Below are 24,757 nucleotides of genomic sequence, written 5' to 3' on the forward strand. Positions count from 1 at the left end.
TATAATTAATTATAACCACGAAAATCAAAGTTAAATAAGTACATCAAAGTCGAAATTCTTCTTTCGAATGCCACAAGGATCCAATCTTGGGCCACATCATTTTCCTTCTATTTATTAATGAATAACCATTGTCCATTAATTGTAATAATCTATTGTTTGTCGATGATTTTAAGATTTTCAGTTCTGACAATTCTATCTTTGATTGTGTGGATTTACAATTGCTCAATTGTGATGTTGAGTGACTGGTGAGCAAGAAATAATTTACATATTAATGTGTCTAAAAGTAGTAGTTGATCTTTCATTCATAGAAGCAAACCAATTGTTTTTAATTGTGATATGTATAATTCTATTGTGTAGAGTAACTATTTTATTACAATTTTTGGGATGCACTGTATATATATTATGGTATTTAATAATCCTCAACATCTCTTTTACTCAAGTAAATGTGAAAATTTAACAGACGTAGCTACCGACTTACATATGTATAATTAATTAAAACCACGAAAATCAAAGTTAATTAAGGACATCAAAGTCGAAATTCTACTTTCGGGTGCCACAAGGATCCAATCTTGGGCTACTTCATTTTCCTTATATTTATTAATGAGTAACCATTGTCCAACCTCTAAAGAGATCTGTATCTTCAGTATTATGTTATTGTAATGCATTATGTAAACATATTTTTTCAATATTTCTAATAAATTAATATATTATTATGTATGAATAGTATAGGTCAAATAAAACAAATGAAAAATAGTATGTGCAATGTGTTAGATTATTTTAATGTTGTATTGACATTTCACCTGAATTGTTTTGGAACCTCCATTTTAAGATATTGATTAGTTATGGTAAATTTCTAATACAATAATATTGCGTCGGTATTTATTTTCAAATTGCTAGGTACTGGTTTATCTTTCGCTTAATTCACACTTAATTAACATACAAAGCTGTTATATAACTAATTTATGCTGGTGATAAACATAAACAAAAGAAGAACAGTCAATACACATATAAAAATAACATTTTATACAATGTCATTAATAAATTAATACAAAAACCAAAATTAATCTTTATTCAAAACATTATTTTTATAATTATAGAAGGTAAAATATTTAATATAAGTGATTCTTAACCCAATTTGGGTTGTTCCATTAAAAAATATTATAAGTATAAAATAATATTATAAATCCTTATTGATTTACAGGTAGCAATTAATGGAAAAAATGTTAAGGTAAGCAAAACTGACTGTAAACTTTACCAATTAAATATTCTTTAAGCTTTTTTTTTAATTTAAATGCTCGTAACAATTTTTATGCTTATTTAGAAAACTGATACTTTAATATTTAACGGACAACTTGTGATAATATTATTTAGAGGTAAAGGTGGGATGCATCTGACAGCCATAAATAACGTCATCTTATTGATGTGTGCACTATATGATTCACGTCTGCAGACCGATTATTATATGGACTCAATACATAATAATGGACGAACATAACTACCGTATGATGTATTATTATGTCATAGGCTTAGTGGAAGTAGGATTAGTCCAATTATGGCAGAACATGTGATTATTATTTGGGTTAACATATGAGAATGAACTTGCTCTCAGCGATTTTATCCATTTCGGACGTTAATATTATTCATATAGCTACGCATCTTGTATATTCAAACAAATTAAGGTCAAAATAATTTGCACTACGTGTAATTTACTGCCTGTCACAATACGAGTGCAAAATAATGTTATAAATTCCTGACCTGCAAAAAATTGCGATCCTTTAACGATTCCTGCTGAAGACGTTAATTAGATATGAATTAATTAATAACGTATTGCAGGTTCCTTTTACGGAATCACCAGGAAACTAATTTAGGAAACGTAACTGGGCACATATAAGGCATTGAGGTTTATACATGTGTGTGTGTGTATCACCCTGTATAAATATATATACAGGGTGATTCGTTTCATGAAACTTTTATCTTTATATCATCAGTTCGTAAACATTTCCTGATGATTTTCTTGGTGGTTTGATGTTGCAAACCTTTGACCCAATATCGCCTTATTTGTGGGTGCCCCAAAGGATTTCAAATTAATAATCTGCATCATAACCACAACTCAAATGTGTTTATGTCCTACAGAATCATCAATAATCAGTTCTATCGTATAATTTGTTGTTATGAATGATTTGAGAACTTCACGATAAATACGCAATTAGATTATAAATAAAATGTAAAGTTTATTTAAATTATATTCATCTCTCAAAAGCTTAAGGCATCCGTTGAGATGTGGAACACAGAATTGATTTATTACGAACTAAGTTGGCTGTACGGGTTTAAGCAAGTGTAAAATTTTAACCAATGTAAAGTTTACAATTAGATTTTCTTATTTTTTTAATAATCCGATTACTTGAAGTATAGAATTAGCTTTGTAAATATACTTAATGAAATTGGAACACATACTCAATTGTTCAAATTAAACCAAATTTGGTACACACTCGTCCATATGAGGAAGACAAGATTAGAAGTAATTTGACAAATCCAATTGTGGACTCCATTTCTTGCCTTTCAAAATCCATTTTTTTAACAGGATAATGCCCCACCTTATATGGTATGGCTAGCAAGGTGTCCGAATTTATCACCTATTGAACACGTATGGAAAATCATATGCAAAAGATATCCAAAATAGGCCCTCTTCCACAGGACCTTCAGGATCAAATAGAGACGTCATGGAATGAGGAACCTAAGAACGAAATTGTTCACCTCATTAGATCAATGCCAAGGCGAGTCAGTTAGATCTTTATGAAGGTTCAACTCAGTATTAATTAAAATATGATACTGATCAATAGATTCAATATTTTTATTAGGATTACTACACTTTAGTAATTAATGAAATCTGACCATTAGATCTGTGTCCCATTTTTTTGTCTCTGATTGTAAGTATATTAGTAAAAAATGAGTTTTTACATAGTAAAGATTCGATTAAACTATTTTAATTATAAATCTAGAAAGATAAATATTTACAAAAAAGTATAACTGAACCAGATCCGAAAATTTGGTACTTTTACTAATTTATTTGCTTTCGTATTTTTCAACTTTACAGGTTTAAGCAAGTATAAAATTTTAACCAATGTGAAATTTACAATTAGATTTGATCTTTTCATTTTTTTTTAATAAACCGATTACTTTAAATATAGAATTAGGTTTGTAAATGTACTTAATGAAATTGGAACACATACTCAATTGTTCAAATTAAACCAAATTTGGTACACACTCGTCCATATGAGGAAGACAAGATTAGAAGTAATTTGACAAATCCAATTGTGGACACCATTTCTTGTCTTTCAAAATTCAGTTTTTGAACAGGATAATGCCCCACCTTATATGGTATGGTTAGCAAGGGGTCCAAATTTATCACCTATTGAACACGTATGGGAGATCATAGGCAAGAGATATCCAAAATGGGCCCTCTTCCATAGGACCTTCAGGATCAAATAGAGATGTCATGGAATGAGGAATCTCAGAACGAAATTGTTCACCTCATTAGATCAATGCCAAGGCAAGTCAGTTAGATCTTCATGAAGGTTCAACTCAGTATTAATTAAAATATGATACTGATCAATAGATTCAATATTTTTATTAGGATTACTACACTTTAGTAATTAATGAAATCTGACCATTAGATCTGTGTCCCATTTTTTTGTCTCTGATTGTAAGTATATTAGTAAAAAATGAGTTTTTACATAGTAAAGATTCGATTAAACTATTTTAATTATAAATCTAGAAAGATAAATATTTACAAAAATGTATAACTGAACCAGATCCGAAAATTTGGTACTTTTACTAATTTATTTGCTTTCGTATTTTTCAACTTTACAGGTTTAAGCAAGTATAAAATTTTAACCAATGTGAAATTTACAATTAGATTTGATCTTTTCATTTTTTTTAAATAAACCGATTACTTTAAATATAGAATTAGGTTTGTAAATATACTTAATGAAATTGGAACACATACTCAATTGTTCAAATTAAACCAAATTTGGTACACACTCGTCTGGATGAGGAAAATAAGATTAGAAGTAATTTGACAAATCCAATTGTGGACTCCATTTCTTGCCTTTCAAAATCCAGTTTTTGAACAGGATAATGCCTTATATGTTATGGCTAGCAAGGTGTCCGAATTTATCACCTGTTGAACACGTATGGGAGATCATAGGCAGGAGATATCCAAAATAGGCCCTCTTCCACAGGACCTTCAGGATTAAATAGAGACGTCATGGAATGAGGAACCTAAGAACGAAATTGTTCACCTCATTAGATCAATGCCAAGGCGAGTCAGTTAGATATTTATGAAGGTTCAACTCAGTATTAATTAAAATATGATACTGATCAATAGATTCAATATTTTTATTAGGATTACTACACTTTAGTAATTAATGAAATCTGACCATTAGATCTGTGTCCCATTTTTTTGTCTCTGATTGTAAGTATATTAGTAAAAAATGAGTTTTTACATAGTAAAGATTCGATTAAACTATTTTAATTATAAATCTAGAAAGATAAATATTTACAAAAAAGTATAACTGAACCAGATCCGAAAATTTGGTACTTTTACTAATTTATTTGCTTTCGTATTTTTCAAATTTACAGGTTTAAGCAAGTGTAAAATTTTAACCAATGTGAAATTTATAATTAGATTTGATCTTTTCATTTTTTTTAATAAACCGATTACTTTAAATATAGAATTAGGTTTGTAAATGTACTTAATGAAATTGGAACACATACTCAATTGTTCAAATTAAACCAAATTTGGTACACACTCGTCTGTATGAGGAAATTAAGATTAGAAGTAATTTGACAAATCCAATTGTGGACACCATTTCTTGCCTTTCAAAATTCAGTTTTTGAACAGGATAATGCTCCACCTTATATGGTATGGTTAGCAAGGGGTCCAAATTTATCACCTATTGAACACGTATGGGAGATCATAGGCAAGAGATATCCAAAATGGGCCCTCTTCCACAGGACCTTCAGGATCAAATAGAGATGTCATGGAATGAGGAATCTCAGAACGAAATTGTTCACCTCATTAGATCAATGCCAAGGCAAGTCAGTTAGATCTTCATGAAGGTTCAACTCAGTATTAATTAAAATATGATACTGATCAATAGATTCAATATTTTTATTAGGATTTCTACACTTTAGTAATTAATGAAATCTAACCATTAGATCTGTGTCCCATTTGTTTGTCTCTGATTGTAAGTATATTAGTAAAAAATGTGTTTTTACATAGTAAAGATTCGATTAAACTATTTTAATTATGAATCTAGAAAAAAAAAGATTTACAAAAAAGTGTAACTACTGAACCAGAACCAAAAATTTGGAACTTTTACTAATTTATTTTCTTTCGCATTATTCAAATTTATCAAACCTTCTTTAGTAACATACATAAAATAACAATATTACCATTCTTTGTACAAACAAATTCACAAATATTCTGATTTACTTGTGTAAGATAACATATGCTGTGATCCAGTGAGAGTTTCCCACAAGTCAGGAAAAGTGTAATTCTAACCCTCCTCAATTTTCCAACTACGTTACATTACGGATCATTAGGAAGACACAGCTATGGAAACGGGGTTCATGTCTCCCTATAATAACAAGCAATTTTAATTCTAGTGGATACCAAAGCAAACAAAAACTCATCCCTATCTATGGTTAAATTGGATAATTTATTTCGGATATGTAGGCGAACAAAAGCAATGTATCCGGCTCATTGCGGACCAAATGTTCTCCATTTGTGTGCATCTGAACGGAATACTTTTGTTGTCAGTCAGTTTTATGAACGATAACATTTTTGTTATTTTTGAAAGCAGATATTTACAAATTGGAATTTAGATACTATTGAGATGAACGACAAACTTTATGTGGTTTATCTTTTACTATATATTTTATATACATATACATTTTTTATTACGAGAAACATTACTAAATTTGATTTATATCCACACAATTAGTTTACTTTCATTTCTATGAGTAAAAGTATTACAAAAAACTTCAAATTGCAATGTAAATATAATCTTTGTATAAGAACATGTGCACACAATAATAAATTTCGTAAACAGCATCCGATAATATCAGTAACTCTTTCATAAATTATCATTAGCCTGATGTTAGCATGTTTCCATTTCAATTGTTAACATTTCATTACGAAAAATAACACCTCTCTACGATTTTTGCTGTAATTCAGTATGTAGATGTTACAGGTTGTTATTTATTATTGTTATACACTTTCATTTTCATATATCAGTTTCACTTTTAATGCACAACGTATAATTTGCGAGGAAATAATAAATTAAAAATAAAATCTCTGTTTCCGTGGATTATAATTATAAAATCAAGCAATCCTCGAATGAATGCAGATAATCTTAAATTATATTTATTATTGGACACTAATTAAAATCGTATGTAAAATGCCATACGAGATAAAATATGATGAATGCGTTTAAAACCACCGATTTATATCATCATGTTCACGATATTGACGCTTATTTGTCTTTCTGTCATGTTACGTGAGTTCTTGTCTATCAATATTGTGGCATGATAAATTTTGAATTATGGATGAAAACAAATTCCAACTACTCTGATGTGCAGGTACAATGTTTATTTTATGTTATATTTATTACAGGATATTTCAAAAGTATAGTAAAAAATCTATTAATTGAAATTTTGGGATTCAAATTAAGAAAAAAAAAAAAAATTATATACATTATAATTTTTGAGGTACAGAGTGGATCATTTTAGATATTTTAATGGAATTTGTTATAGAGTTACTATGCATCAAAAGGCATTTTTTGGTGTACACATTTTTATTGTTTTTTGAAGTGGGATAGATTTACTTTAATTTTGAAACTCCCTGTATATATTGAAGCACATAATAAAATATAAAACATTAATTATTATAGCACTGAAATTGTCAAGATAATAATAGGAATAACCCACGTAAAATATTTCTTTTGGACCCCTTAACACATTAAATAAATTATATTTTTGACAGAAAAACAAATAAAAGTAAGTGACATTTCTCACCACCACCAACAGTCTGGCACAAGCCGCCGGATATCCTAAACGTGTTGGGGCCGAAATTATGACAGTAGACGGAGAGCGCTTCCGGTTGGACAAAATGCATTGTTAAAAAGTTTAAGCTTGTCCGTCACATCTTCGAAGCACGAGCCCATTACAATTAAGGTTATTGTTGGTTTCATTATCATTTTATTCATGATATCCATGAGTAATCACGATGGTTCCACAATGGTCGATACAGTGCGCCCCAATCAAAGGTATTTTGTTATTACAATTATCCCATTATGGGCTTTTATTTATTACATTAGTACTTTAAACGTTATACACACAGGGTGTCCCATAAGCAATGGAGCGTAGTTATAACAGGAACGTATTATTTGGTCATTTATTAATTAGTTTGATTAAATACTACACCGGGTTTGGTTTTTTAAAGTAATTGATAATATAGGTCAATTGTATAAGTACTTACCGATAAAAATATCCCAATATCACTCTGATTGGCTGCTGATTAAATGATAGAAATATAACTTAATTTTAGTAACTTCTATTGTTAGTCATATTTTTTTAATTCAAAAGAAATACTATATTAATCATCTAATATAATTTTCTAGGAAAGACTTTTTAAAATATTGTTGAAGTTTGATTTAAGACTTTTATATACTATACCAGGTTTAGTTTTTTAAAGCAATTGACTGATAATATGGGTCAATTGTCTAAGAACATCCAAGTACTTAACCGATAAAAATATTCAAATATCACACTGTTTGGCTGCTGAAAAAAAAAGACAGAAATGTTAACATAATTTTAGCAAATTCTAATGTTAATCATATTTTTTTAATTCAAAAGAAACATTATATTAATTATCTAACACAATTTTCTAAGAAAGACTTTTTAAAAAATTGTTTAAGTTTGATTTAGGACTTTTAAATACTACACCAGGTTTGGTTTTTTAAAGTAATTGACTGATAATATGGGTCAATTGTCTAAGAACATTCAAGTACTTAACCGATAAAAATGTCCAAATATCACACTGCTTGGCTGCTGAAAAAAAAGACAGAAATGTTAACATAATTTTAGCAAATTCTAATGTTAGTCATATTTTTTTAATTCAAAAGAAATACCATATTAATCATGTAACCCAATTTTCTAGGAAAGACTTTTTAAAAAATTGTTGAAGTTTGATTTAAGACTTTTAAATACTACACCAGGTTTAGTTTTTTAAAGTAATTGACTGATAATATGGGTCAATTGTCTAAGAATATTCAAGTACTTAACCGATAAAAATGTCCAAATATCACACTGCTTGGCTGCTGAAAAAAAAGACAGAAATGTTAACATAATTTTAGCAAATTCTAATGTTAGTCATATTTTTTTAATTCAAAAGAAATACCATATTAATCATGTAACCCAATTTTCTAGGAAAGACTTTTTAAAAAATTGTTGAAGTTTGATTTAAGACTTTTAAATACTACACCAGGTTTAGTTTTTTAATGTAATTGACTGATAATATAGGTCAATTGTGTAAAAACATTCAAGTACTTAATCGATAAAAATATTCATATATCACACTGTTTGGTTGTTGACAAAAAAAGGCAGAAATGTTAACATAATTTTAGCAAATTCTAATGTTAATCATATTATTTTAATTCAAAAGAAACATTATATTAATTATCTAACACAATTTTCTAAGAAAGACTTTTTAAAAAATTGTTTAAGTTTGATTTAGGACTTTTAAATACTATACCAGGTTTGGTTTTTTAAAGTAATTGACTGATAATATGGGTCAATTGTCTAAGAACATTCAAGTACTTAACCGATAAAAATGTCCAAATATCACACTGTTTGGCTGCTGAAAAAAAAGACAGAAATGCTAACATAATTTTAGCAAATTCTAATATTAGTCATATTTTTTTAATTCAAAAGAAATACCATATTAATCATGTAACCCAATTTTCTAGGAAAGACTTTTACATACTACACCAGGTTTAGTTTTTTAAAGTAATTGACTGATAATATGGGTCAATTGTCTAAGAACATTAAAGTACTTAACCGATAAAAATGTCCCAATATCACACTGCTTGGCTGCTGAATAAAAAAGTCAGATATGTTAACATAATTTTAGCAAATTCTAATGTTAGCCAAATTTTTTTAATTCAAAAGAAATACCATATTAATCATGTAACCCAATTTTCTAGGAAAGACTTTTTAAAAAATTGTTGAAGTTTGATGTAAGACTTTTAAATACTACACCAGGTTTAGTTTTTTAAAGTAATTAACTGATAATATAGGTCAATTGTGTAAGAACGTTCATGTACTTACCGATAAAAATATCCAAATATCACACTGCTTGGCTGCTGAAAAAAAAGACAGAAATGTTAACATAATTTTAGCAAATTCTAATGTTAGTCATATTATTTTAATTCAAAAGAAATACCATATTAATCATGTAACCCAATTTTCTAGGAAAGACTTTTTAAAAAATTGTTGAAGTTTGATTTAAGACTTTTAAATACTACACCAGGTTTAGTTTTTTAAAGTAATTGACTGATAATATAGGTTAATTGTGTGAGGACATTCAAATACTTAACTGATAAAAATATCCAAATATTACACTGCTTGGCTGCTGAAAATATGATAGAAATGTTAAAATAATTTTAGCAAATTCTAATGTTAGTCACATTTTTTTAATTCAAAAGAAACATTGTATTAATCATCTAAGACAATTTTCCAGGAAAGACTTTTTAAAAAATTGTTGAAGTTTGATTTAAGACTTTTAAATACTACACCAGATTTAGTTTTTTAAAGTAATTGATTGATAATATAGGTCAATTGTGTAAGAACGTTCATGTACTTACCGATAAAAATATCCAAATATCACACTGCTTGGCTGCTGAAAATATGACAGAAATGTTAACATAATTTAATACATACTTAAACTATTTTAAAGAAAGCTACTAATAAAACAATCTGTACATCATATTCAAAATATTTTGAATAGAGTGAACCCTACGCTACTGATTCCAGGTTAAGCGCAGACTAATTAAATAGGCTCATAACTCATAGCGAAACTGTCCATAATCATGTTCGCAGACATTAAATGATCGAGCGTAAAGATTGAAATTATCGGGTCTTCTCATATGATAATTTAGTCATAAAGCGAATGCCTCGACGAAAATTCTTGCATAAATACAATAAAATTAATTAAAACAGGTGTAGAAATGACACTAATGCATTACTAAAATATTTACATGAGATTTGCATCACTTATTTGCAGTAAAGTTAGCTGTAGGTTTATACGTTTTAAATATTTAACGTCAGAACTATCCAAATGAGTAATGTATAATCCATTTAGGATTCTAAATACCGAATAAACCTACAAATGGTCAATTAAATCAACGACAACTCGAAAACATTTAAATTGTAATTATGTAGTTAATTTCGTTAATTATTCTAACTTATCCTTATAATTAATTTTTGTGAACGTCTGCGGCAAAGCATCTCGACGAAATTTACGAGTCAAAATTACCATCATTGACACAACGTAGGTAGATTGAAAAATAATTAAATTTATATTGATGAATACTCTCCCAGTAAAGCCACCGTCAAATATTCGTTTATCGGTAATCTTTATTGACAGGACATAAGTAACATTAAGTAACAATGTGACCCACAAACTAGTAGTGGACATGATCCAACTTTTATTTTAACTAAGAGGACATCCTTTGGGGTCCGGTTTGAAAATGTCATTATTTACGGCGTTCATAAGCTTTCGGCGTTTTAATTAATGCCTGGAATTCTATTTTTTATCGTCTTAACTTCAAATGATTCGGTGGGCTTTACACGTTATATCAAGAAGAGATACATATACACACGTATATGGTATACCATAAGTAAGTAAGTGATTTACAAAATATGAATATTCAGATTCCATAAAGCAAGTTTTATGGTATGTTAATTAAGGACTGGAACACCAAGATATCATATTCCATTAGACACATAGATTGTCATTCATTTGCATTATAAGTTATAAGCATATGTGTGCATCAAACAGAGTAAAACGTAATAATACATGCACAGCCTAGTGCGATAATGTAACAACAAATTAGTTACATAAGATACAGGGGTAGATAACGAAAGCCGCCATAATTGATGACAAGAAGACCGGAAGCTGATTTTCATCAAAAGTGGAGGATTATCATTAAAGTGATAACATCTTAAGCACTGGGGGAGATAAGGCAAGTCGTAACTGTTATAAAGTTAAAGATCCGTATAATTTAATTTATGCTCTGATTGTGAAAAGAGGGAAGAATATGTATAATTAACAGCACATTTCCCTGTTGGTACACATTTCAAGTTTGAGGGTGTTGAAGAGCAAATAGTGGGTGATGCTTATTGTTACTTTGAATCCAGAACTGATTTAATCTTTTTTTGGTCCTATCAATCACATCTACATGAGACTTTGAAGATATATAGTAATAAGTAAGATATTTTATTATTCAGTTGATTTCTTTTTCTTAAAAGTTATTCTCTTTTCTTAATACTCAAAAATAAATGAAAAAATGACAAAAATGTTAATATAATTTTAACAAATTCTAATATTAGTCATATTTTTTAATACAAAGAAATAATATATTAATCATCTAACAATTTTCTAGGAAAGACTTTTTGAGAAATTGTTGAAGACTTTTTAAAAATTTGTTGACGTTTGATTTAAGACTTTTAAATACTACACCAGGTTTAGTTTTTTAAAGTAATTGACAGATAATGTAGGTCAATTGTCATTTTTCTAGGAAAGACTTTTTAAAAATTTGTTGATGTTTGATTTAAGACTTTTAAATACTACACCAGGTTTAGTTTTTTAAAGTAATTGACTGATAATGTAGGTCAATTGTCATTTTCCTAGGAAAAACTTTTTAAAAATTTGTTGATGTTTTATTTAAGACTTTTAAATACTACACCAGGTTTAGTTTTTTAAAGTAATTGACTGATAATGTAGGTCAATTGTCTAAGAACATTCAAGTACTTACCGATAAAAATATCCAAATATCACACTGCTTGGCTGCTGAAAAAATGACAGAAATGTTAACATAATTTTAACAAATTCTAATGTGTGTCATATTTTTTTTTAATTCAAAAGAAATACTATATTAATCATATGGACAATTTTCTAGAAAAGACTTTTTAGAAAATTGTTGAAGTTTGATTTAAGACTTTTAAATACTACACCAGATTTAGTTTTTTAAAGAAAATTGACTGATAATGTATGTCAATTATCATTTTCCTAGGAAAGACTTTTTAAAAATTTGTTGATGTTTGATTTAAGACTTTTAAATACTACACCAGGTTTAGTTTTTTAAAGAAATTGACTGATAGTGTGGGTCAATTGTGTAAGAACATTCATGTACTTAACCGATAAAAATATTCAAATATCACACTGCTTGGCTGCTGAAAAAATGACAAAAATGTTAAATAATTTTAACAAATTCTAATGTTAGTTATATTTTTTTAATACAAAAGAAATACCATATTAATCACCTAACACATTTTGATGACTGTGAAGATATATAGTAAAAAGTAAGATATTTTATTTTTTCTTAATAATCAAAAATAATTCAAAGATATTATTTTATGATCAGCTTGAAAAATTTTATCCTTGAACATTTCCAGCAATGATTCTTGTTACTTAATTCTAATCAAGATGAAAAATCTCTTCGGCTGTATTTGGATATATAGTTTTCGAAAACTTTTTATAAAAGAATATATTTTACCCTTCAAAGAGAACAGATTACATGTTGATTATTGCACAGAAACATTCGTTTCACTGAGACAAGAGCAAATAAACAACAGCAAAATATGTCACTCTTTGAAGACCCATTTTATCTTGAAATTTGAACTTAGGTTAATCCTTCTAAAGTGACTGAGAAACGTTGGTCTAGGAAATTAGAATAACCAAGACAACTTACCCATAATTTAACTTTATTAATTATCATATATTAATAGAATATAAATTATTGTATTAAAATTTTCAAAACCATAAAATGGAATCATAACAATTCAAAGCATATAAATTTAATATTTGTTAATGTGTCGTGAATTATTTTACTGTTGAAGAAAGTTTAGTTAGTTCATCAAAATTTTATACATTTTTTTTTTTTTGGCTTTCGTTGATCACATATATGGAAATAGTGAAAAACCATAAATATTTTCATCAAATATTGCTTGAAATGCAAGGTGTAAAATAGTAATTGGCGCTTTCTACAGTTGTAAACTTTAATAATGATTATAACAAGTATTAAAATAATAAGTTGTCATGACCGTTAATCAATGAATATTGATATTTATTTTCATGTACGTCTGTCATGTATCAAATATATTTTATATTAATATTTTTAACGGAAATTCTGTTAGTTTATTTTCAAGTTATATTGAACATATCCTGGAAAATGGCAATATCAATTCCAGCATCAAGATCTAATATTTCCTCTTTAAATCAATCATCAGTCACATTAAATAGTAAATAGATCATTAGTATCGTATATACGAGGTCTATTACAGACAGAAAAAATTGCAAGATGACATAAACTATTACTACGCCTCTGGTACTGTCAACATAATCGTGATAAAATAATTTTCATTTGTCCGACAATTTAGAAAGCAGTACATTTAAATCACATTTTGTGTTCAATATGAAAGGATCAAAGAAAAATGGTCGATCTAAATACTCATGAATCACAGTAAATAAATATGATCAATAAACTTTAATATTCAAAAGACAAATTTAAAATATTTTGCAATATTAATTAACAATAATATATATCTAATTAATTGATGAGGTTGTACATCACAACGAAATGCCCAATTCAACAGAAGTCCTCCCACAATTCTAATATTCATAAATTATATCATTTGATTTCATTATAAAAGGGATAAAAACCAATGAATTTATGGATGCATCCCACACACGCATGTAACAGTCAACTCACCCCTTCCAGATCGTTTAAGACATTTGAAGAATTAATGTCCGGAAACTAAACAACCAGTCCAACATAGTTCACAATATTATTAATTCCTTCCATTGTTTAAATTCTCCCGGGAGCTTTTACATACTGATTTATATATTTGTTTGGACCGAAAATGCGATATTGTTCTTTAAAAGCATTGTGGTATACGCTTATTAGATACGTCGATAGTGGTGCACTAAAGGGTGGGGTAAGTTAGAAAATTGTGAGGGTCCATTGTTAAACATAAGGGGTCTTAATTATAGGGGAGCAGTTTTTATGGCGATTTTTTATGTACAAGACGACGCTCTCGTATGTTGTGTTACACGAGACGCGTGTAATTTTAATGTGATGTTTGGTTTTCTTGAATTATTACACCACCCACTTTCATGTTACTGGTTTCGAGTATAATTAGAATATGGGTAAAAATTGTGCGGCGTGGTTTCGTAATATTTTATTAATTAGTAATAAATTTCGTTGGTTTGTTAAATATTCCGCAGTAGGTATAAATCACTGATGGTATTGGACCACACAAAGTCGATAATTGCATCTGTATTTATTCTATTTGGTTAATGCCAGGTCCGTATTCATTTTAGTTGATAAAAACAATAATATATTTTGTATAGTTCACCTTGATTAAGATCAAATAAATAAAATATTAAATATTCTATAAAATGGGATTAGACAGTAAATAATACCTTCATCGTCCAGGGCTAGATTTCAAGATAAACAAATTGTATCCTTAATGTTTCTTCAAGAACTGTAAGAGACAGATTACTACAAGGGGGTCTTTAAGCGAGAAGGCCAGACGAAAGTACCACTTCTATTAGAGAAGAACAGACGAGCCTGAGTTGAGTTTACCAGGTCCCTTTTACACAGGACTTTAAATGATTGAAAACGAGCTATCTGGAGTGCTGAAATCAAGTTTAATCTGGTTGATAGTAATGGGATTTTATATGTAAAGCGACGTATTCATGAAAAGTTTAAACCAAAGTTTACCATACTCCCACGGCGACAGGTCGGTATTGGTATGGGACTGCTTTTCGGGATTTGGAATGGGTCCTCTCCTTTGAATAGAGGGTATCATGGATCGTTTTATATATAAAGAAATATTAAGGAACAATATGGTACCATGTTCAGATAAAAATATGCCACTAAAACATTATTTTCAACAAGATAATGACCCGAAACACAATTCAAAATATTGGAAGCAGTGGCTTTTAAGGGAAAAAATTAATGTTATGAACTGGCCGTCTCAATTTTCCGATCTAAACTTCATTGAAAACTTATGGGAGATAGTGAACAACAAAATAAGACACAAAGAGTATAGTAATCAGCAAGAATTATTCACGGTTCTGCAAGAGTCCTGACAAAATATGGATCCAAATATTATTGACCATCTGTTGATTTCCATTTATAAAAAGTGTTTGGAAGTTATTCATAATAATGGGAATTTTATAATATATTAGTGAATTAATTAAAATACCAATTACAAATTATCTGTAGTAATAAAACTTTAAATGGCATAAGTTGTTCTACTTTTTGCCAGCCCAAAACAAATAATCATCAGTAAAATTAAACTCTTTATTTTATTATTGTTTAATTATGTAATTGTTAAATTTATAAAGGAAAGTTAATTTTCAATATACATTGTTTAATATAATAACCAGAACAACTTTAAGTTACTCTACTTTCTGCCAATACTGTACATATTGTAATCTAATTCAATACATGTTAAAATATATTTATTCACATTTCTAAGAGATAAAGTTATAAAATAAATTTTATATACCAAAAATAGAAGCAATAATCATGAGACTTATATAACATAAAATGCATATGAATAACAAAACTATGAATATAATTCAATTAAGTTACCTTAGAAATGATGTAAATTTACATTCGGATGATGCGATAAATAAAGCAAACTAATTAGTAATAAATATGTAGATCTTAAGGTATTTCTCTTATGTTGTCATGTTCCTTCCATATCAGTTTTATAATCCATAACCTATCACTGCAGTCTCAATTATGTTTCATGAACTAATTAAATAAAGTAACATTTCAATGGTGAATGAGCCCGTTATCTTCGCTCGTTCCCATGCAACTCACATCGAAAGGTGGTAAATTTCTTCCAGTTTCCGTGGGCGTTGAGGGAAAAGCTCTACCAATTTAGTTATTTGATACATCATTGATGATTATTCGTTACGATCATAACTGTGGGCGACTACCCCATAAGATTGTATCGGTGCAAGTAACGGCATTTGCTTGTACGAGTACGTGTAACCAGTTACCTATGTGTACTTTTCATTTTTAATTTGTGTAGTAATTAAATTTTGACATCAGGTTGTCTAACCTTTCCTGCAGATTACATTGAACGACTTCTTCTTTAAAATATTTTAAATAGTAATTACTTTTTTATGTACGTGTATGGATGATTATTACACAAAAAAAGCGAAATCTTAGAACTTTTAGTATTAAAATTTGAAATTTTATAATGTTTGAATTAAATTTATCAACATCAATCTGGTTTTCACATCTATTGACACTCTGAGCAACAATTTTATGCATGTTTATATGGTTTTTTGTTATTTAAATATATAACGGTCTGTACAAGATCATGTTAAAAATATAAATACAATTCAATTGAAATAACAATTAATATACAATCATATTATTTATGTATAGTATTTGTATTTACTTAAATTCCAATGTACCTGATTTTTAACATTATTTTAATTGTTTGCATCATTGTCATCATTAATTTCAACAATACTTAGACTGTTTTTACTTTCAATTATTTCATTTTGTTCTAAGAAAGTGCAATTGGCTTATGGTAACTAAAGTAAGAAATGAAAATGTTTGATTCAAATTTATCTAAGTATCGCGTAAAGGCGGCATCGATTGTCGTTTTATGTTTTGTAGTACTGAGTTTTCGATCACTGGACATATTTAAATAAATTTTTCACTAAATCCATTCAATTTCACTTATAAGATATACACAGCACTATACGTAAACTGTATAGCTACAGATATACTGGTATAAGCATGTCGGTGACGCGAACGCAGGAGATTTCACCCATCCAAAAAGTGTCTAAGGCGCACAGCACACTGCGCGTGCGCCAGTCATGAGCATGTCAATGACGCGAACGCATAATATTTCCCTACCAAAAAGTGCTCAATGCGGCTAAAGAAGTTTTCACTTCTAAAAATACATTAAATCTATTATTGTTTGTTAGGAAAGGCTAATTTTCAGTTTACACACTTTTGTTGACGGTCTAAAAAACAAGTATGTGTTACTTTTGCTTAATAAACATCCCCCCTTCGATTGTAATTGGAACCTTATTTATATCGAAAATCTTGTTGGAAATGGTAAAAAAAAATACTGTGCAAGTTACAGTTCTTAATATTAATATTAAGATGTGCCGCATCGTAAATTTTAATTTCCCGTTTAAATAACACGGGGGCGGTGTTCTCTTGGATTTTGAAATTTTTTAACTTTCGTTAGAGATAATATATAATTCTGATCAAAACAGATTTTTATAGAAAATTTAACGCTCTACAAAAAATGTCTCTTACAGTTTTTTGATGTATTCATTTTTTCAAAAGTTATTTAACATTAAATTTGGATTGATTTAAAATTTTGACATTTTTCTCATTTTCTGACGCAACCATCAACTTTATGGGAAAATGTTATATGACATTTTTTGTAGAGAATTCAATTTTCTATAATTTATCTCTGAAAAAGTTTTTGATATTTTTTACAGATCATCAAGAAGTTTTCACTTGAAAAAGGTTCACTAGTACGTAAATTTGATGTGCCTGTTATGTTGAGTATTCAAAACTGTATGGCTCATAAATAACGACTGAAATAAACCTCAACCTGCAACCCTATCATTTACAATATTTCAGTACAGGCACAACGACTTATTGGAGATCGAAAGATCATTTACACCTTATTAATGTGCATTTTTTCACCTCAGATCCGGAGTGCGTATAACGCTACCTCCATAGGGACTTTAACATCTCAAATAGAAATATGTCAGTTTTATTACAGTTTAATAATATTTTCATGTATATTTATTTAAATATTCCTTCTTATAGTTATAAACAAATCAAATGTAATTTCAGTTTAAGTATTGTATTGTATAGAATAATACTTTGGTTAAGTATATGATCATCATACGCATACGGGATCAAATTTGGCCGGTTGTGGGTGTAACAATCAGCTGTCGGCAAAATTAAGTGCATTGGAGACGATGATGCATTCGGCACAACCTTTCGGGAACCGTTGAACCTGAAATATTGTGTTTCATGGTCTTCAATTACGATTTTCTCAGAACTGAAGCCGCATTTATCATATTTTGCATTTAGATTAATATTTTGTCAAACTTCATAATATAATTGTTTGACCTACGGCCTCAATCATCAACTACAACAGGTAAACGTATATATAGAAATAATTAAATAGTTCATTATCAGCAATTTTATAATTAAAAATAGTATTTAATAACAACTTTAAAACACAATATTTTCATAAAATAATTTCTAATTATGTGTTTGAATATTTAATGGTAATTCTGATTTGATGAATTTGTAAAAAAAATAATATCCAGCCAATTTTCTGGACGCAGATGGCTTTCTTACTTCTAAAACCTCAACGAACTCTTTACCAAGTATAATGACACGTACATATGTGCTTAATTAAATATTTATGTAATTTATGACTTCGTTACTTGCATACCCTTCAGTCTTCGCTGATAGTCGCCAAGATAAGAACGTATAAAATTGGAATTTAAAATGTTATAATCAGTTCATGTTAAGAGTAAATTTTATCACCTTAAGTATGTTTTCATTATGTAAACTGGTCATTATCACATCTCACTACCGTTAACCAAGCTTTGTAATTTTCAGCCGATATCGATTGGAATGCGCCGTCCACGCAAAGTGTGAATAAACCGGGCGCATAAATACATTCAATTTTAATTCGATTAAAAAGCTTTCGTCGCAATATTTGTTGAAGTTTTTTGTGATTAAAATATATTAAACGGTTTTAAAGAATTTTAATCATCCAAAGGTGTTTAAAATACTTTAAAAAGTTGAAAAACAAATATGACCAACGATTATTACAACTTACAACTTTGTTTTTTTGTTACAGATTAAGAGCGAAGTGGAAAGCTTGGTTGATAAATATTTCGGTAGTTTGTACAAGAATTATGAACGTTCCAGAAAATGTTTAATCAGACAGGCGAGAGATTTACTCGTTTGTGAGTATCACGGCTGTTTATACAACTTTGAGAATGACTTCTGCATACAAGCCTCCAAACTGCTGCAACGTATAAAGGTAAGTTGTTAAAATTATTAATATTTACAGTCAAAATCAAATTCAAACATGATGTTTATTTTTCCTTATTCACGGAAGATCTGTGATAAATATGATTTTTATAACTTAGTCGGCTGTAAATACACTTTTCAATCAATTGCATGATTGAGTATCGTAAAGATTGTTAGTTCCTGGAAACTGTAGCATTCCATTTGAAAATCTTATTGCATGAAATTGTCCGATTACGCATAATATCACATATGGCGTTTAGACTTTCATGCATTCAGTGTGGAGATTAGTAATGACCAACAATCTGAAGTAAATGTATCGATTTATTAGATTTATATACATTTTTTGCAATTGACATGAATTATTTCACACGCTCCAAAAAGTGTATAAAGACCTGGTTAACAGTATTTAAAATTTCGAATAAATCTAAACATTGACAGTACACTTAACAGGTATGATAATTAAACACTTAAAGTAACAAATAAAATTAACATTTCCGTTTAGTCATTATATGCTCAGTGTACTTAACAATGTACGTGAGCCACTTGATAAGCAGACAAGACGCACTATTTCCTTAAAATACTAATAACAACAGATATCTACCATTGAAATGTAAAAGTCTTGTTTTACATATGAATGGGGGATTCATGGCACAAAAGATAAAAATTAACATAAGAGACTTAAGTTCACAGAGAGTATTCAGTTAATAATAAATACTATGACACTAAGGCAATGGAGTAACGCCATCAAATAGGTTTAGTGTTAAGTTCTGTTGCTAATTTATTGATCACATTATTTAAAAATTTATGATATTAATTCAAAACTAAAATAATGTGAATTTAAGACAATAATTCTTTGTTTATGTTTGTTGGACGTTGATGGGATGTAGGCAACTAATCTTTCGTCCTAAAAATTAGCGTTACAATCATGGTTTAATTTAAAAACCATTAGATATTAAGTACTAAATAACCAATTACTGCAAACATGAATTTGTGGCATATCCATCTTTGAACCTGGCAAATTATAGAGACGGTATAAGCGATATAGAGAACACAGAATGTATAAATAATAACGAGCTACATACAAGGCCGTGTGTACCGTAATTGTTGCTAATGTTTCCGTACAGCACCGCTGCTTAATTGTAAGGACTAGTTTTATTTATACCTTTAAGTCCTTTTTAAATGCCAGTTAGAACAACTTTAAAATAGTCTTGTATGTCTGCCTTAATTGGTTGACTTCTTTTACAAATAAAAGCCGCACGCGGACAATAAATCCAGATCAGGTCAAACTAAACTTAATTCCAATTGCTTTCCGATTATTTTATTTTACGCATAATTTTCCACCTTTAATAATTATTACATTGTATTTATGTATTAGTTATATTTTCACTGTTAAATCATATAAATCTATCCAGATACTAAAGAAATGATAACTAATCTTTAATAATAAATTTCATTATAAAACATTATTGGCAATTACCCCATCTATAAATACCATAAGACGATCTATAAAGGAAATGAATCGACTTATATCTTCCGGTTTAAAACTAGCTTATTAAATCAGTGATACAAAACACATAACATAACATAAGTTGTGGCTAAAACGATTAAACCAGCTTTAAATATTAGTGCAAGATTATTAAAACACAGCATGACTATGTTGTTGATGTAATGTATCGATACTACCAATAATATACTTAATAGAAGAAATCCCAGAGTCGGTCCTTAAGAATCGAGAATTTAAATAAAAATGGTCTACTATTGCATGACTATGTCAGTTAAGAAGATACAGAGGCGGAATATGGGTTCATTTAAAGTGGGATTAACACCTAATTTGGACGTGTTGGTCAACTTGCACGTTGAAATTCTACTAAGATATTAAAAACTATAACAAAATTGTACTGTTATTTGATATACAAAAAATATATTTTAGTATGAGATTAAGAATTTTTTTGACATCTTCTACTAATAATTTTTTTTTTAAATTATTCTTATGATATTTTGGGCAGCATATTGATTTGAACTGAAACTCCTCGAAGTAGGTTACAGTTATATATATACTCAACCCTAAATATTTCTAACCGGTCCTGTTGGAGTGCCTGACTTGATTCACATATTCATTCATAATCTCGTGAAAAGTAATTAGGAAAAAATCTATTTAAATTTTAATTTGAGTCTAATAGTTATAGAGCATTAATTTATTCGACTATATAAAACTATGGCCTCACAAAAAGTATTAAACGATTATAATTGGCAGCCGCATTAGAAAGTGTAAGCTAATCTTCTGTTGATTCTAATGACCAAAAGATGAATGAGATAAGAGTAGATGTTGGGGAAATTAACATGATGATTTTTATATTTGAGAGTTTTTAAGATGTGTATAAAAAAACGTGTAGAATATTATCTAATATCTTTTACATTGAAGAAAAGTAATTTTAGGGGTAGTGAATACATTGTAATTAATAGAGAAGAGAGAATATACTACTTGATACTACTAAGAACAGTGACACCATCTCTAAAATAAGAATATTCAAATATATTTTTTATATATTGATTGGACAAAGTCAAATTCTTTTATTAAATATGTTCCAAAATATTTAATTACAAGTTTTGTGTATTTCTCTGAACGTCACAATTTATTTTAAAGTATAGTTTATTCGACAATTGATAGTCTAACGAATATTTTTAGAATATTCTTCTATAAATTAAGATATAATATCAACGAAGTATTGATTAAACTATTTCTTTATAATTAATACAAAAATTAATTAATTATTATTAATTATTATTAATCAGCGGATCGAAGCTTTATTTTTAGTTTATGTTTTTTTTACAGTGAATAACGTAGCCAGATTTCATTAACTGAACTTTAACTTCTCCACCCCACAGTTACGACTCAGATTTTGATCTAAACCCAGGAAAACGAATTTATTTTTTATAACATCAGTAAAATGTCAGAAACGAGTTTTCTATGGTCAGAAAGCAAAAGTATAATATTAAATCAGTGTTTAAGCAGTAATTATAAATTTACAACACTTAATTGATTAATTTCTAAGAAGAATAAAAAATCATAGACAGTAATTATCCCATCATATATGTATTATAAAATGCAAATTTAACCTATCATTTTATTTTAATTGTTACCAACTCAAATATATCATATACACACCTTAAATGGAACAAAGGAGGCTAATAAAAAATGAGATTGTTTCGTTGAAAGTGCAAATAGAAATAATTGGGATATTATCTAGTCATATACTCTGTTTAAAAAATCTTCCTATATTTTTATGCTTATATGAATTTATAGAATAAATAAAGAAATTATATTTATATGTGTCTCTGATCTTTTGATAGAAATTATATGAATTGTCCACCAATTACTGATGGTAATCAAGTAATAAACCAAAAATATAGAAGAATATAACACATAAATAATAAAAAAAAAATGAATTTTTATGAATATCAGTGTGCAAGTTTAGAAATTAAAACGAGGTCATGATCTACATTTACGTTCATTGATAAATGCTTTAGTATAGTAGTAGTATATATTCATTGATTATTTTTACGCACTCAAAATATCTTATTGTGAAGTTAAATGTAATTAAAATGTTATCTTTCCAATTATACACATTGGAGAATTTTTAGTCGATTTGCATAATTTAAGTTATAATTTAATGACGTTTTCTAATATTTAATTTAAATTCTAAATTTGAGCAATCAGTATAAAAAATATATTTCTTCATACGCCCCTTTTGCCACGCATCTTAAAAACAATGGAGGTAATACTCATTTGAGTCAGCATTTATTTTGTTTGAGATTTAATTTAAGGCAGAAATTATTTTAATTTAGGTACAAATGAATAATTATAGAAAAATGTGGTGTAATTATTTTAAATAAAATATAAAATATTTCGACTACTTTTATTTAGAGGTGTGCATTCCCTAATTTACAATAAATGGTAATGTAATGGCTACTTAAATTATTAAAAGACTCAATTTCTTATTTTGGTGGCATTTACATGACCGTTTTGTACGTTCATCATACCCATTGTCAAAATACCTGGTATCATACCCTATGCGTGTTTGTTGAAGGTGTTTTGATGGTAATCATTTATTTTAAGTCATGTCAAAATATGTAATTTATTATCCCAAAAAGGGCATGGCAAGTTGAAGTCAGGTAACTAACAAATTTGTATAATAAAGAAGGGTTTGTGGCCGCTTGAAACATTTCTATGAAATTTAGATAACCCTAACATATAGTATGGTACGTCAAAAATAGAAGAAAAGTAGTTTTAGGAGTAGTAAATAAATTTTAATTAATAGAGAAGAAAGAATATGCTTTGATATCACCAAAAAGCAGTGACACCATCCCTAAAATATACATATATAGGTATATTGAAAGTCATTTAACAAAATTTAACGATAAAATTTGAATACAATGTTCAAAATAACAAGAATATAAGGTTTTAGTTTCAATTTATAGTAACTAAGGAGTGCATTTATATGTAATCACTTCATCTATTTAATTTACACCGCCAATATCTATTAGAAATTGTTACAACGTTATAACAATCTTATAAATTGGTATAATGGACAGAACTATTGCCGTTTAAACTAAAATAGATACAATTACTTCTTATTATTACTTATTGAAAGTGATTCATACATATTAAAATTTAGTATTACCAACAATAAACAGATGTTTATAGAGTCGGTATTATTAACGGATATGATACTTTTTTAGTCAGATTTTATGGAGCAATAAATCATAGGCCCTGTTTATAGTCAATTAGAATAATCGGAATCAGAACAAAACAAATGATATCAAGAACAAAGCAACATACCTAAGGCAAAGATAGTGAGTGATGTGAGTATAATATATATTTTTTAAATCAAATGTGTGATACAATGTATGCATATGTATTTCGCTGTACTCGTAGTTCTGTTAATGGATACAGTGTTCTTCCTTATAGGTATACAGAAGACTGATTATTATGTCCATTTTAAGATAAAAAATTATATGAACGTATGTTCTAAATATCTGTTACTCAAAATTAAAGAGTTGTTCCTTACTGTATACATATTTAGCTGTTATAGCAGACATTTCGTATTTGAAAATAATCCTTTAATCATTAATGAATCTGAATTGGATGTGGACTGATTGATTTAGTACCCAAACAAAACAACTTTATAGGTAAGATTAGTTAAAGTAACATTTATCTGAATAGGACCTGTATAAAATATTGTGTATTGATTTTATACATACATATAAAGTATTATTTATATAAGTACCACACTGGAATTAGAAAGTTAGTATACTTCAGTTTTTTGCTAGTACTCTCCATAAAACCCAAT

General features: G+C 28.3%; 1 protein-coding gene and 1 long non-coding RNA gene across 7 annotated transcripts in view; one reads left to right on the plus strand and one right to left on the minus strand.

Annotated features, from left to right (window-relative positions):
* LOC109601686 (puratrophin-1-like) overlaps positions 1 to 24,757 on the plus strand; it is a 210,924-nt gene that overhangs the window by 54,639 nt on the left and 131,528 nt on the right. For 5 of the 6 annotated variants that reach the window (XM_049962639.1, XM_049962641.1, XM_049962643.1 and 2 more), the window contains exons 3-4: positions 1,202 to 1,228; positions 19,231 to 19,416. In XM_049962639.1, the coding sequence (XP_049818596.1) occupies positions 1,202 to 1,228; positions 19,231 to 19,416 (213 nt within the window). The remainder of the gene's footprint in view (positions 1 to 1,201; positions 1,229 to 19,230; positions 19,417 to 24,757) is intronic. The other variant, XM_049962642.1, reaches the window with a different exon arrangement.
* Positions 9,394 to 12,147, minus strand: LOC126264480 (uncharacterized). Its single transcript, XR_007547183.1, has 3 exons — positions 12,102 to 12,147; positions 9,930 to 9,964; positions 9,394 to 9,428 (listed from the first exon to the last, which is right to left on the minus strand). It is a non-coding gene; the product is annotated as an uncharacterized LOC126264480 (long non-coding RNA).

Source organism: Aethina tumida, chromosome 2 (genome assembly GCF_024364675.1).
Source record: "Aethina tumida isolate Nest 87 chromosome 2, icAetTumi1.1, whole genome shotgun sequence".
Lineage (NCBI taxonomy): Eukaryota > Metazoa > Arthropoda > Insecta > Coleoptera > Nitidulidae > Aethina > Aethina tumida.